General features: G+C 39.4%; 1 protein-coding gene across 1 annotated transcript in view; it reads left to right on the plus strand.

Annotated features, from left to right (window-relative positions):
- The window catches only part of SOBP (sine oculis binding protein homolog), a 162,017-nt gene that overhangs the window by 36,053 nt on the left and 109,759 nt on the right, over positions 1–16,205 (plus strand). The window contains exon 4 of the mRNA XM_069488470.1: positions 4,517–4,668. Coding sequence (XP_069344571.1) covers positions 4,517–4,668 — 152 coding nt within the window. The remainder of the gene's footprint in view (positions 1–4,516; positions 4,669–16,205) is intronic.

The following is a 16,205-nucleotide window of genomic DNA, read 5'->3' on the forward strand; positions in this document are numbered from 1 at the left end:
TGGAGCAAATTACTTAACCCCTAAATTCACTTTCCTCATCTGTGCAACAGAGATAATGGTAGTACCTGCCTGGTTGTTAGTAGTTGTGAGTAAGATTAAATAATTTTGGAATGAACCATGCACTGTGCCTGGCACCTACTAAGTACTGAATGATGGCTAGCTATGATTCTTTTCCTTTTGGCTCAGTGGTCCAGGTTTTCTCTGGGTCTCCTTGTACATCCACTTCTAGAACACAGGGAGTTATACAGAAGCTTCCGTAGGACTCTGTAGGGACTTTAGCTTCTAGTGCCTTAAAGCCTTTGGAATTGAATTATTTCAGGAAGAATTTCTTTCTTTGCAGAAGGACTATGAAGAAAGTAAACTTTAACTCTAGATTCTTGCCTGCCTTCCAGGCCATGTCTTTATTCTGTTCTTAAATATAGCTGCGCCAACAAATAGATTGACACAGTACTGTCTGTGCCACACTTTTATTTCATGGCATGAGGAATACACAGGAGTCTCCTCAGACTGCCTTGCCACTTGTCTCAAATATAATTCAAGTCTTGAAATGATTAGGTGGATGTGTGAGTTCTAGGAACAGTTGGAGAAGATGTCACTAGCAAATGCTTTCAGAATTTTCCCTCAGTCCTGGACTTCTGTGAAAGTTACAAAGGGGCAGTAAATCTATCATTTAATTGTTTGGGGTCCATTAAGGCCCCCTGGATTTTCTTTGGGCTCTGGTCAGGTAAACTCGTATGCATATTTATAGGCCAATTCAAATGCCCCAAAAAGATCACTGACCAATGGCTATCCTTAGTTTTAAAAGTCACCAGATAAGGCAATTTCTCAAACAACTTCAGCAGGGCTTTCCAGAAATGCTTGATCTCATACTTCTCTGCCCTATAATAAATAAATAAATACAATTTTGATATCATTTTAGAGTAATTAATCTGAACTTCCCCTTTTGGGATGTAAAGTAGAAAAATGTTCTATACCTCTTTGAACATTAGATTCAGAAGAAAATGCCCTAAACATTCTGCTTAATTAAAGCCTAAAGAGGTGATACAAAGTTTTCATGATTAATTGAAACATGCATATTTTGACTGATACATATTTATATGATTTTATCATATGAAAATTTTATATGTTACACAAACTGCTTTGGGAATGTGATTTAATGCTGTAAACATTTTGCCTTTGTTGTTGCATTGTTCATCATGAAAAATACACAGGCTAATGGCTGTAAGATAATGTAATACAGAAATTTGTTATGTGAATCTTCTTTGAGATAATTTCAAGTCTCTAATGGCACAGATCTTTAGCCTAAATATAAGACAGGTAATCAGGTTTTCCCTAGTTTGAAAAATATATTTTAAAGCAGATCAAGTTAGAAAAGTTAAAATGCTGGAGCCTTCTATTTTGCCAGTGTAAAGCATGCACATCATTCTCGGGTTTCAGTTAAAAAAAAGATGTGGTTGTTGAAGTGAACCAATCTCCTTGGCTGTAAGCACCTAAGAAAAGTTCACTTTTCTTACTGTTTAGGATGGGGACACCATCTTTTGGTGATAGAATTTCGAGCTAAATTTTGACTGACAAAATTAAGTTAGATAATCACAGTTCTGTTTTAGTTTCTTAAGTATGATATTAATAAAAATGACTTTTGTAAGTCTAGAATACCTGGGATATCTGAAAGTGTTTTCTTGAACTTTTGGAATAACCCTCTTATCAGACTCATCTTTGGATCTTTAGCTATTGATAATGGTTTGATGACAGAAAAGCAGAAACCTGATGGAAGTTTTCCAAAGTGTTTGCCTTTATGAAACAGAATTTTATGAAAGATGGATGGGAATATTGATTTATTTAATAGAACAGACACTAACCACTATTCTAAGAGTTTTCCAACTGCCAGATATAGAACAATAATGCACAATTTCTTTGGTCTCACCTTCTCATATTGTTACTTTGTAGGAAGAATGATTTATAAAAATAATGTTTTAAAAATCTACTTTTTTGTTTACTTGTCAGGTCTATTATGAGCAAGTATCCTTACCTCCTTTTAAAAAATGACAAATGGGTCTATCTGGTGATGCTGGAGTGAAGCTTGAGAGAGACACGGGGCTGCCCTTTGGCCCCAAGCATCATTCCTCTGGGCCAGGCCCCAGCGGCACGCTAAGCCCCTGGCCTTGTGACAGTTTTATGCTATACCTTTTCTCATCTCATGTTGGTCCATTAGAGTTAAAGATCTAGGACTTAAAAAATCTTATGTTTTGTATCCCAAACCAAACTATTTAAAGGAAGAAACAACAAGGGGAACCCAGTGCATGTTCTCAAATGGCTTCTTGGGAAGTGGGATCTCCTCATTAAACTGTGAGGCCAAATGATTTCCCCCGTAAAATTTTTTTTCTTTACAGATTTCACCAGAGTCAAGCTTATTGTCAACGGATCATTTGTGAGAGTTCTGCTGTACCATCTTCTTTTTCAGGAATTTAAGATTTTAAAGCATCTTATTGATTGGGAAAAATACAAACTATTAGGGCTAGTTAGATTAGTAATGACAGCTGATTGTTTTAAAAACATGCTATTTCTAATCTAATTTAAGAAAACTCCTCCATACTCTAAGGTAAATTAGGAGCTTTGTTAATTCTTTGTACCATGTAAAATGTCTGTATGTAGACAGATGCCATATTAGAAATCATGTAAAATATAAATAAAAGTTTTCTTTGAATAGAACAAATTATTAAATACAGTTAAACATTTGAATTCATATTATGACTCCATTTCAAGAAAGCTTTGTTATCAAAAATGTTTGGCTAACATCAGAGTTCATTTTTTACAGTCTCATTTGACAATTAAAAATAGATAATAATGTATAATATGTGAAATAGAAAAAGTCATTAAAATGACAGTATTTATCCCATTAAGGTAAATAAAATGCTGAAAGTAGTTTTGAGTGATGATACTCGAGGAAAAGATCTGTCTCACTGAACTACAAATCAGTTTGCTTCTAATTTTGCAGGCTGATGACCACACTGCCTCAAACCAAATCTTTTCCCTGGAAATGGAGTGATTGCATGACAGACTCCATGAACCATGAATATGTCAACAGCTCATGGACCAGGCCTTGCTTAGCAATTAGTCTTTGGGGGATTTTATTTAGAAATCAGAGAAGACTATACTAGAGCTTGTTGGTGATTTTGTGATTACCATTCATGTCTGGAGCATGAGTATGGGTTAGTACAAAAAAAATTCCATAAAGGAAGCAGAGATGTGGCAGTCAGTCTTTCTCTCTCTCTCTCTCTCTGTCTCGCACACACGCACAGTCAATTGCGAGGACAGAGAAAACTTAAGGTATAGCAAAAGTCCCTAGGAGGCAGCAAGGAAACGTTTCTTAGACTTCTACTTCAAGTTTTCTTTTCTTTCCCAACCCCCACCCCAAGAGTTCACTGTTTCCTAAACTTCAGTTATTTGAATATCACCATCATAATTTTTATCACAACTTCTTACCACCTGCACTATGGTTTACTCAATATATTTTACTAAATGACACTTTAAAAGCCTATCTTTGTTTTAGGCAGTAGCATTTGTGGTATCACAGGCTCATTGTGCTAGTTAAATTTGTTTTCTTCTTATACAAAGGAGAAGAAACACAGCATTTTAAATAGTGGAAATATTTGCATACCACCTAAAACCATTCTGAGCATCCCCATGACATGAGTAATCGGTCTTCTAGGAGCTGATAGGACCACCAGGCTGGCTGAGAAATATCTGACGCCCCCATTACCATCCCTCCATCCAGGGCCCATGAACCATATCGCATGGAGAATTTAAATCAGGCCTGCGTTTCCCTGAGCACACCAGTTCTGGCACGCTGTGTTGTCAGAGGCTGCTAAGTGAGCCAGGCTTGTCCATTTCTATTGCCAGAACCTGACCACTCACATCTTTCCTTTTATGGCTAAACACCTTGCTTGGGAATCATTACATTGCAAGAGTAGACGACAGCCCATATCATTTAACAGTAATAAGGAACTTGTCATGATTGAGCCTGGCCCCTGACTGTCAAGGTTCGCATGAGGACATCACATTTGTTGCATTTGTAGGTTATCACCCTACAGATTGTCCCACCCAATGCAGATCTTGGAGGCTTTCAGCAGAACCTTTGAAGAAACGGGTCATTTTACAAGCTTCATTAGCACTGGGACAGGTTTTACTAGGCAGATTAAGCATTTTTACCAGGCTAAGAAGCCCTAGGAGCCCTGATGGCTCTGCAGTCATGCTCTGGTTTTTTTAAGTAAATGTCTTTTGGAAACATAGGAGCCACAAAAAAAAAGAAAGAAAGAAAGAAAGAAGGAAAGAAAGAAAGAAAGAAAAAGCAAAAAGCCTTCCCCTCCAAGAGCTGGCTGTCCTACTCAGTCAGAAAATGGTGAGGTCCAGAGACTAAAATCAGACCTCTGAATAGCTCTGTCAGGTTCAGGGTGTGTCTAAGTTTGAAGGGATGTTTGCTTCTGATATGAACATTTTTCTTATACTTTTGTTATAGAAGATGATGTGTCAAATGTACAAATAATGTGTGCCTGGTGCCAGAAAGTGGGAATCAAGCGCTATTCCCTGAGTATGGGAAGTGAGGTGAAAAGCTTCTGCAGCGAGAAGTGCTTTGCGGCCTGCCGACGAGCCTACTTCAAGAGAAACAAGGTAAGAGCACGGGAGAGAGAGGCGGCCCACGCAGGCCTCAGCAGCCCACACGCGCATGTGCCTCGTAGCTTCTAGCGGAAACACTGTGCACCTTTTTCTTTTATATTTTTATTCTTTCTGTTTTGTCCGTTCCCTTTCTCTGTCATGCTTAACCTTTTGGAATAAGGAATCCCCTTCTAATGTGTTTCTCTTGGCTTGGTGTTTGGATTCTGAGAGGCCGAATGAATCTGGTGAGGACACGGTGATCGCAGCTGGATTCTCATCCACAGTGTCTCTCCAGCAGTAGAGGACGCAGACTAGGCCGGGAAAGATGAGGGGTAGAGATTTCCTATGAAAGCCAAGAAACTAGCCACAGAAGCATGGCCAGAAAGCTTTAGTCCACTCAGTTTAATCCTTGTTCCCAGTGGAATATTGCTATTGCTCTTTCCAAAATCTGACCCACAAATTCTAGTCAAGAAAAATGTCAAGTCTCTCTTGACACTTTCTGTTAAAGTTGATTGATACTGAGAAAAAGTGAAATGACGAATACACGAACTAACACTGTTCGCACAGCCGAGCATTTGCGAGAAGCATGGTGGGTAAACACAGGAACAGCCATGGTTACGCTTTTTTTTTATTTTTTAAAAAGACATCCCAGGTCTGAAAATGTCCTGGGAGTTTTAGCCATCACCGATGGGAAATGGAATGCATGATGTTTTTACAATCACACACACACATACACACACAACTGCTTTCTTAAACCTCAAAGAACTGTTTATAGCCTTTTGCCACCAAGTACTGAGGTAAATTACTAGTCCTCGATTATTTTCCATTGATCTGTAAAGCTTCCTTAATTCATAAAATCATCCACATTTTGCTAAGCACTTCCATTTCTATAATACAAGATCAAAATCTGTTCGTTCTTGAAGCAAACAAGTATGATTTTTAAAAAGTTTGATATTTGCAATCCTGAAATGCTAATCATGGGCTCACTGCATTGCAGGAAGCACTGTTTGCAGCAAACTATCTCTTGCAAATTTGGGTCACATTCATTCTGCCAAAAAACATAATGCTGAAAGAATTAGGCTGCAGAATTCAGCAGGGTGGAATTTTAGTAGCAGTCTCTAAGAATTAGGCTCATAATCTTCATTGGAACAGAGAGGCAAGTAAGGAAATTGTTTGGAATTCTTTTGGGACGGTCAGCGGTGGAGTTCACTTTCCCTTGGGAGGGGCCAGTGAGGCTGGGGAGGAGGGTGGGAAGAACGACACATGGGAGACACGTTTTGCTTTAATATAGGGGGATTATAATGATCTCCAAGACCCTGGGGCTCCCGTTTTGAATGCTGAGCGCTGGGATAACAATCCCAGGAGTAGGCCCAGTGCTTTCTTCTTCAAAGCCCTACTTACCACAACAAAATACTTTGCATTCCATCCTGGAAGATGGCTATAGAACAGGGCTTTTTGTCTTTCTATAATTTGGAGGGGTTATAGGTGTGAATCTTGATGGGCTGCCTGTAGTGAATAAAATCAAGCAAGATGGATTTGTCACAATCATGACAGTACATGTTACACTTTGCAAGCCGATTTTACTTGATAGCAAGCCTTTGAAGAAAGGCACCTGATTCCCTTTGGAAAAACTATCTTTTACATCATTATAAAGTTTAAGGTCAAATTGATTTTAAACTTCCATAACATATATTTTTGAAAAACAGATAACTAGGAGCCAAAATAAGAAATAGTATTTGGAATATTTACAATAGGTAAAATCAGCAATAGGAGGAGGACCACGAGGAGTTATTGGGGTAGGTCTCTGAACATCTTGCAAAGCCTTGGAGTTGCAGTTGGTGGTGGTTAGCCAGTGACTGCTGGCTGATCTGAGTAGTCTATTAGTGTGCATACAATACCTGTCTTCTCTGCAGTCTTCACCCTTATTTATGTATCCTAAAGCTCTGCCATGCTATACCCTCTTGTTTTTTTTTTTTTTTGTTTTTTTTTTGAAATAGAAAAAATAAACTGGTCATATCACCTGCTGGATTCTTTTTTTTTTTTTTTTTTAAAGAGTGTTATCTCTGTAACAATATTGTATTACAATAAACATGTACTGCTGCTGCATTTCTGTTAACTGATAGGATTTTGTGGTCATTTCATTTAGGGCTTGGGTTTCCTAATGGATTGTATTAGATACCAGTCTCCATCCTGCCATTTCTAAGAACCGCTGTAATAAGCCCCTGGGTGTTTCCCACTGAAGACGATAGCAAATAGCTACTTCTCTTCTTGTATCATTTAACAAAGTCCTTAGTCCTCATTATTAAAACTGTGGACTTTCTTAATCTTAGAAAAAAGGGCAAAATTCTTCCCATTCCTATATAACAGATTTTTCTAGCTAAATTCTACACTTTTAAATATTGAGAAGTAGATGGAAAACAGTGAATAATGTGTGTGCAGAACAGAATTTTGCCTTAGGTATAGTGTAGATTTTAAAAAAAACATAAAATTAACTATGCTGTAAATTATCCTTTATAATGACAGCCCGCTTCTTGCTGGATGACATGCTGGGATCTAAAAATGGTCTCTGAGTTGAACTCAAATTGCATGCATAACTTTACAAAGAAAAATCCTAGTAGAAAAGGTAGCTAATTAGGAGCAGTATTCAGCTGACCTCTGTTTTGTGTCTGAGCAACACCTGCATTTGTGAATGTAAATTGGACAGCTGTGCCTCTGGTCCTCGTGCTTTTCCTCTTCACAAACGCTTGGGTATAGAGGCAGGAATTGATTTGCTGCTAAAAACAAGGACAAAAATAGCCCAACTCTCAAAATGACGGCCCACTGAAAATGGGCTCTTCAAATTTTGTTTGCTTCCCAAACCTTCATTTCTCTTTGGGTCTTTTAATGGGAAGGTGTGGGGTGGTGAAAATGTCACATACATCCAAACCCTGTCACTATGCAATAAGCGGGATGGACTGAAGCTAAGTTAACCCTTGATAGCATGTAGGTTATATTTTTTAACTGAATTTAAAATTTTATTTCAAGAGTTGTTTGGATTGCTACAGATATGCAAGCTTTCTTCAAAATGCTTCTATTAAACACTGCTAGGGGAGTGCCATGAACACAGCTATATTCACTTAAGGAATCTACTAGTTTACACATTTCAGGATGTTGGCTCTAAGAAGTTTATAGTGTTAGTTCATAATATATTTTGTAGAATTCTTATCCCAAAAGGCTCAATTGCAGGCTCAAAAGTGTTCGAAACAGTGGGTAAGAAAAATCCTTGTGTAGTCAGTGGGCATCAGATGAACAATGGGATGTTAATCTCATTGGTTGTTGCACTAGAGATTTTTCGGCCTACTAATAACTCATTCTTCTCTTTAGCCCCTTCTTGGACTTGAGAACATTTCTAGCCTAGTGATTCACCTAGGAGTAGGAAAGTTGCAGAGACTCCTTAGTGGTTTTGCACTCTTGTACATTTAGTCCAACTTGCCAATACCAGTTTTACTTTGCATAATAATGGACACTTAAAAATACTCTTTCCTAAGGGAGTATTGTAACCATTATCTCTCTAAAAAGGAGAGTAACAAACAAGACCACAAATAGGAGTCTTTTCCAAAATAGCCTGTGTTTGATCTTTTTCCTTTTGCATGGGAAATATCCTATTGTCTAAATTAATGTCCAAATATCGAGCAGGAAATAAAAATTAAAGACAAATGGCCAAGGCAGGCAATGTAAAGAGTGATTGTTAACTTTTCTTGTTTGGATCTCAAGTTTATAGTGTTCTTTATGGATTAGTAGCATTGATACTTTAGGAGTAAACACAAATTCCTAAGAGCTCCAAAGTTTTACTTCCTTGTTCTAGCTTTTCCATGATTTGAAGCAAGAACAGATAGAAATACTTATTTGATATCGTAATGTTGCTATTTCCCAGCAGACCGTAGTGGGAAGAAACCAATGTGGATCACTGATAAGGATGAGGATGCATTAAAAAGAAAAGATTATATAGATGGAAACCACATTTGCAAATGATGCCATTAAGATTTCCTAACAATCATTATAATAATAACAAAAATATTCAACAAGAGGAATATTGTATAGTAAGCATTTCTTTTACTTTCAAACTATATCCCTGGGTATGCAGCAATCTCTTCTTAGAAGAGATTTCTTTTGGAAGAACCCATCTCTAATTAGCATTTATCATCATTGTATTTGGAGTTATATTTTATTTAGATGTAGACTATTTGTCTTTTTATTAAACTTGAATATATCCTGGGAAAGATTTCTCAGTTTCAGACTTAATTATAGAACCTGATAGTGCAGAAGAAATGTGTAACAATTTCTTTGTTAATCTAGTGATTAACCTGTCTACTCTTTTTCCTTTAAACACCTGCAAGATTTAATTTGCAAAATGGCTATCATTCATGAAGGTTTGGAGAAGGACATTAAGAAATTACTTGCAATTACTGTCCCCTAACCACCTGAAGCTCAGGCCACAGACTTGCTCTTGCCATTTGCTTGCAAATATCCTTGGTCCACAAGTAAATGCACCGAGGAAGCCCCTGGATTTTTCTTGCGGCTTCCTCTTGTTTTCTTAGGCACCAGTGAGCCTGTTGGGTCTGTCTACTTGCACCCTGGCCTGCAGGACAATTGCTTTGGTTCTGCAGTGTCCCTTGGTACTATGCTGTAAGCCTGCCCACTGCCTTGCATGTAGAGTGGCCTCCTCCTCCCAGGGCTTTCGTCTGCAGGCCAGCAGCTGAGTTTCCTTTTGGTCACAGCAAACAGGGACGTCCTCAGGAAGCTCTGGGGAAAGAACAACAAACCCAACTGTTTTCTTGTTCTCTCGTATTTTGAAATATGGAATGGAATATTGATGAGCTGCTGCAAATGAGAGCCTGTGAGAAACAGTAGCAGAGAGCGGGGGAAAACGGCAGCCCTTGGAAACACATTTGGGGTGGGGCTAGAGCAGAACAGTCCTGCCTAGTAAAGTAAGGCATAGGTCAGTTTCAAGTGACACACAGATCCTTGAGGAAAGCCAGCAAGCATTCCAGGGCAGAGGTTCTGCAGGTGGCGTGGGACACAAGGCCCTAGAAAGCCATCAGAAGCTTGCAGGGGGGAGGCATGTGATCTTCATGTTTACCAAAACACTTGAAAACCACTTGAGAAACACTGGTCTAAGGAATATCTGGAACACACACAAGAATGGAGCAAGTGGCTTTGTATTGAAAGAGAGGAATAGCAAGCACTTCCAGTTTTTAATGGGCTACATTTCAGGAGATTGTGGAGGAAACAGAAAAATTCTAACCTGCTACCCAGAATGGACGTCGATTTCCGAATAGCATTAGATAGTTTAGATTAAATGTGAAAAGATGATCAAAACTCTAAATGGCTTCAAGCCCCTGTCTATGTTCAACATTTCTTTTCAGTGAGCAGAAGGAAGAGGGGGGATTTTTTATAAATCCGAATCCGGTCACCTAGGGATCAATACCCAGGGCTATTGGCACATGTTAATTTTCAGACACAGTAAATCTCTGGCCATCCTTCTGGTGATAGCTAATGCTATTCGCTTAAATCAAGTTTTTCTCATCTGAACTGCCGGTAATTATCCAATCCATCTAAAAGGCACGCTCCCTTTTAACATTAACCACAGTGTCAGATTGCATCAGCCACATTGTGTTCTGGCGACTGCTGCCGCCGAGTGATGAATGTGCGTGTTCGGAGTTCATAGTCCAACTGTCTGTTTGGGCAGTGGGCAGTCCAGCGAAACAAATGATCAGGAAGGGATCTATTCATTTGGAACGTACGTTCTCCTTATTGATCCAGTCACTTGCATTGCCAGGTTTCTCACCTTGCCACTAACAGTGTTCAGCTTTATCTGAAGAATGAGCATTTGAAGAATTATCTAATGGGTCATTTTGATGTGCTCGCCCATCGTAAGCTGCATTCAGCCCAGAGTCACTGTTTGTGCCGGACTTAAAAAGGAAGGTGTCATGAGACCTTATTAATAACAAGCAGGGGAGGGAGAAGGTTCTGACAGTACTCTGTGAACTGTCCAGAGAAACCAGGAGAGAATGATTATGCATTTTCCTGGGATAGTAGTTAATACTCTGTTAATTCAAATGCTTTGTTAAAAATGTTAAATATCTAAATAAGTGCATGCATAAGGGGACAGGTAGTTGCCTTGAGATATTTTAAGGTAGTAGATTGAATCCAGAATTTCTCTTATTCGTGTTTGCAGTATCTGGTCACAAAACCAAGTATACTCAAGAGAGCCATAAATGGGAGAGCCACACTATAGGCATTCCTGTGCTTATTCTTGTTTTCCTCCCTTTCAATACCTCTGGAGAGCGTTCGTGCACATAAGCAAAAGTGTGAACTGGGCAAGCCGCGTGTAACTCTTTGTTTCTTGGGCTCTTTCCTCTTTGTTCATATTATCACAGATTAGGATGGAATAAAGAAAATCTTGCTGCAGATGGCCACTTAATTTCTGCTCCAGCAGTTCAGACCGAGGACGGGAAATTCCCTGTGTTACAATCCACTCTTGGGGTGGCTATGCACACAGTGGAATCTAATGTCTACTGACAGACTGCCTTTGGAGGTTACAAACATCAGGCCGGTGCATTCTCTGTAAACACAGGCTGTGGGCCAGAGCTGGGCACTACTGCAAGCACTCGAAGGCAGATCAATGGTTTAATGAATCCATAAAGATGCTTGGACTCTGCTGCAATTTACTGAGCACTCTAGTTAAATGAAACTCCTGTAGTCTTTAACAAAGATAGAGATAATCAATGGCCGGGGTGGAAGGCAGCGTCCAGTAATCACGACCTCCCAGAATTTGTGTTGTCTCGTTGGTACCAGAGGGAAAGTCAGATTTAGACTCTGAGGCTCACTATATGTCTGTGTTGATATTTGCTCAATGTTGAGAGCTGAATTTGGCCCAGAGATAACATAATCTTAGTAGTGTTGCTTCTGTGAGGACTATTTTTAAGCTATGGAATATCATCTAAAATAACATTTCTTTACAGTGACAAGATGAAGCTCAAGAATTATATTTCCTTTTAACATGTAGTGTCTTTGTAAGTCATCCCCATGAAAAGTAAATAGGGGAATAAAATCCATTCATGATTAAGTCCTCAAAATGTCAAATTGCATAGTTTTGGAGAGCCCTGATTAATCCTTCCATGGTAAAATATTCCTCATTAGTTTGCTTTGGTTAAGGGTTAGCCACTCCTATTATAAATTCACACATTAATGTATTTTCTCCCTAATTCATCTTCAAATAGAGGAAAATATAGTTAGTAGATATGAATTTTTTACTTCCAAATGTGCTTGGAAACACTATCGTGATTTATGAGAGAGCTTTGGAGGCATGTAGGAGAATTCCTTCATGAATATGTTGAAATGTATTTAAAAGTATTTAACCACTTTTGATTGTGGAAAAACAATTGCCTTGACTTTGAAATGATTATTTTTCCACAGAAATAGTAGGACTTATGACATTTGTCACACAGACTAAAACTTTTTTAATGTTTAACTTTCTTGATTAGCAAATTAGCATTAGGAGCTAGATCCTACCCCAATAAATGTATTTTAGGGGTTCAATGGTTATAGGAATGTTGAGGTATTATGACTGCTAATCTTTTTCTCATAGGCCTTGTGCCAAATATTCCCTGATAAAGTGGGGATTTCTATATGGATCCAATAAATGATACGTTGTAATCTCTTTTGGTAGAAAGATTTCATATTATTTAAAAGCTGGTGAGCAGATCTGTGACTGCACATCTAACTCTTTGTTATAAGAAGAATCTTCGAAGGCCCTGACACTTTCTGTGCTCATTTGTAGGACTGTATATTTCATAAATTGGAGCAGTCTAAATTGTTGATATCAAAGAAAAAGGGAGATTTTCCCAATAGGAGAGAAATGCCTCCTTACATCTTTTTTGTTTTTAGCCAAGCTTTAAAAAAAAACCCCAAATCTTTGTTATTTATTCATCCATTCATTCTTTAAAAAATAAAATAAAAAACTATATTGAGCCCTATAATGTGCGAGGCATGTTTTAGATTTGGTGGATACACACTATTGAACAAGAGAAAAAGTCCCTGCCTTGAAAGACTTACATTCTAGCAGGGGAGATAGATACTATACAAGTTTTAAAACTATATATGGAATATAATTTCAGGTAGGGATAAGTGCTACAGAGAGAAAGCAGAGTGCAGGGATGGATAGTGAGAGGGTGCTGTTTTATATCTGGTAATCACAGAAGTTATTTTTGAGGAGGTGACGTGTGGGTAGAGACAGAAGGAAGTGACGGAGCTAGTTGTGTGAGGAGCTCATAGCAGAGGGTCCCAGAGAGGAGGGGGAGTAAGTGAGAAACAGAGGTCCCAAGGCAGGAATAGGCTTGGCATTTTGGAGGAGGAGCAAGAAGGACAGAGTGTCTGGAACTGAGGGATCCAGGTGTGAGGGCCACATCGCGAAGTTGGAGAGGCAGTAGTTTGGCTTTCACTCTGAGTGTGATGGCCGCTGTTAAGCAGGGTGGGTGATATGATCTGATATTCACTGTTGATTAGACCTCTGTCGAGGAAGTAATGCATTTAAGATCTTGTATGCAAAGGGGACCTGGAGAGTAAGAAAGGCAACAGCATTCCCATCAAAGTTGGGTGTGTCTGGCAATAGAAAACTTAAAATATCTTTGTCACTGAATTATTCATTAGTAGTTATGAAACATTTCCCAGTAGCAAAAGTGTGCTGAACCAAATTCATTTGTTTTTTATCTTGTGTGTGTGTGTGGTTTTTTTTTTTGGGGGGGGGGGAAGGTGTAGGAGGAAAGGAACCAAGGAGGGATAGTGTTGGTTCTGACACAGCGATTTTTGCTCTATAGGGCAGGTGGGGCTTATCCCAAACCCAGTGGGGAGGTTAGGGCCTCTGAAGGCAAGCTCCACACAGAACCTAGTTCTGGGGGCTGGGAGACCACAGGCCTTCTCAAGCTCTGCCCTTAGAGGTAGCATGATGATAAGGAGATGGTAACTTTGAAGGGACCATCTTTGGATAAAGGGATTATTTTGAAGTCTATTTTATTCTACGAGTAATCATAGTTTGGTGATTACTTATAGGGTATATCAGGATTTTTAATACAATTAATAGAAGATCCAACTCAGACTGGTGCAAACAATAAAAGGCATCTTTTATCTAACAAAGCTCTAAAGTTCTGCACTAGTGTGTACTTTGGGGTAGGCTGGTTCAGCAGCACAGTGGTCTTATCATGGTCACATTTCTTTCTACCTCTATATTCTTCTGTATAAAGTTTTGTCCCTATACCAAGGCAAGCTCCCCAGAGATCATGGGAAGGCTGCTAGCAGCAATCAGGGATACATGCTTCCTTGCTCACATCCACAGGAATGAGTGCTTCTGTCCTAGCATTCCAAAAAAGAGTCATGAAATTCATATTCATCTATGCTTATGCTACATGCTCACACCTGATGATGACCAGAGAGAACAATGGAATGCTCTGACTAGCTTGTGCCAATCAGGGCTTCCCTCTGATGCTGGAGTTGAGCTTGTTTTCCTCTAACACCCATGCGCACTGCACAAGGAAGGGTAGCTATCAGAATGAAAATCTGGGACTGTTAAAAGAGAGAGGGGATCGGAGTGGTGGCTGATGGTAGGTGCCAGCAAATGTCCCCTAGAGAGGAAGAGAGGTGATCTCATGAGCTTATTTCATGAGGTTGAATTCCTTACACAATGAGTGTGTCACGCCTATTTACTCTTGACATGTGGAAGAAGTATTCTGGAATCCAAGTGTGGATTGAAAGAGAAAAATGTGGTTAGCATTCATCATAGGGTCCTTAGATGAACTACCTCTTCTACTCAGGACCAGCTGTTTTGAGAAACCTGATTATTAAAGCATTGGCTTTCATACCAGGACAAATGTGCTCACTCTTTCTTTCCACTCTTTTTGAACTCTAGTACATGAGATTGCACAGAACTAAAACAAAGGGCTTGTGGTTAGCTGTTACATATCCCCATTTATGAAGAGGAACGATGGTGCAGTTAGAGCAGCAGATAGCCCCGTACAGAGCTTCACCAGTGTACATGGCCTGGGAGAGGTTGGCCAAGGACCATATTGGATGTGGGGAGGCAGATGTTTTGGACCGGATGTGGATGGGATGAGGCTGGTGTTATCTAGCAATAGTTAACCTGCGCACACGTTGAAGCTACTTTCTTTGTGGCTGGACTGTTGCTAAACAGAAAGGAAAGGGAAGTGTTCAAAAGAATTGTGATTTAGTCTAAGGCTGAATACATCAAGTGCAGTTGGCCAAAGGAGTAGAGGTCCTGAAGGCTGCAACTTTCACAGTTATTAAGTAATGTATTTTATTTGACAAATATTTGTTGAGCAGCTACTATATGCCAGGCACTGTGCTAGTCATTGGAGTTACAGTGGCCAAAAAAAACCTAGTCCCTGTCCTCAGGATGCTTACAGTCCAGTGGGGGGCAGATGTTTATTTATTTAAATAATAATGCAAATGTGAAATTGCCACTGTGACAAGTGTTATGATGGTGTGGACACAGTGCCGTGAGAGCCTCTAATGGCGGGGGGGGGGGGGATTTGAGTAGTCAGAAGATCTGGAAGTTTCCCTGAGTAAGTGGTGCCAGAACTGAATCTGAACGATGAAGAGGTGTTAAGTAGGGAAAGAGGGAAGAAAGAGCTTATTGGGCTGAAGACGCAGTGGTGTGATTTCTAATTCTAGCATTGATTTGCTCCTTCTTGGCTAAATTCAAGTTCTTTGTGAAGGAATGGAGCTTTACCCACAAACAAGAAAACAATTGAAAAAAACAAAATATTTCCTGGAACGATAACACCATTCATCCATTTGTTTGTAAATTCATTTATTCGTTCATTTATTCAACCAGCCCTTGGGGATTCATTGCTTGCCCGCTGGCCTCTGCCTGCCCTGACTTTTCGCTCAGAGTCATGGACCGTAGAGTTAGCACATTAATACTAAATCGTGTCAGGGAGTATATTGACAGCTTGCAACTCCTGAAGGTAGAAGTATTTTGTAAATACATAATAATACGGTAACAATAACAATGATAACTGTAAGAGCTTAAGTGTTTTCAGTTATCAAATATATTAGAAAAACTACAATGACAACAGATAAAAGATTGGGTGAAAATGTACTGATTTGACAGAGGAGAATAATGTAATTACTGTCTGATGAATGTGGTTGAAAATAAATGGGATAAGACTTTTTGATGCAAAGAGCCACAGAAAGGGCAGATGCTCACCCCCCGTCACCCCCACTAGGTATGGAGAAGAGATGGTTTTGTTATATGTAGAGAGAACTATATGGTTATATTAACATTAATGCAAAGGCAGACAGGAAGTTTGGGTAATGACAAATTCCAGAACAGAGGAATGCCTGTTGACACTCAGGTCCCCAGGCTAGACAACTGTGACAAAATGGAAACAGAACAGCATGTCTGCTGGCACGGTAACAGAGGGCGATTCTCGTGGCACAACGGTGTGGTAGGAAGGAAGGGATTCTCCTCCCTTTCTTTGTATTCTTTGTTTCAG

This window comes from Eulemur rufifrons, chromosome 15 (assembly GCF_041146395.1).
Source record: "Eulemur rufifrons isolate Redbay chromosome 15, OSU_ERuf_1, whole genome shotgun sequence".
Lineage (NCBI taxonomy): Eukaryota > Metazoa > Chordata > Mammalia > Primates > Lemuridae > Eulemur > Eulemur rufifrons.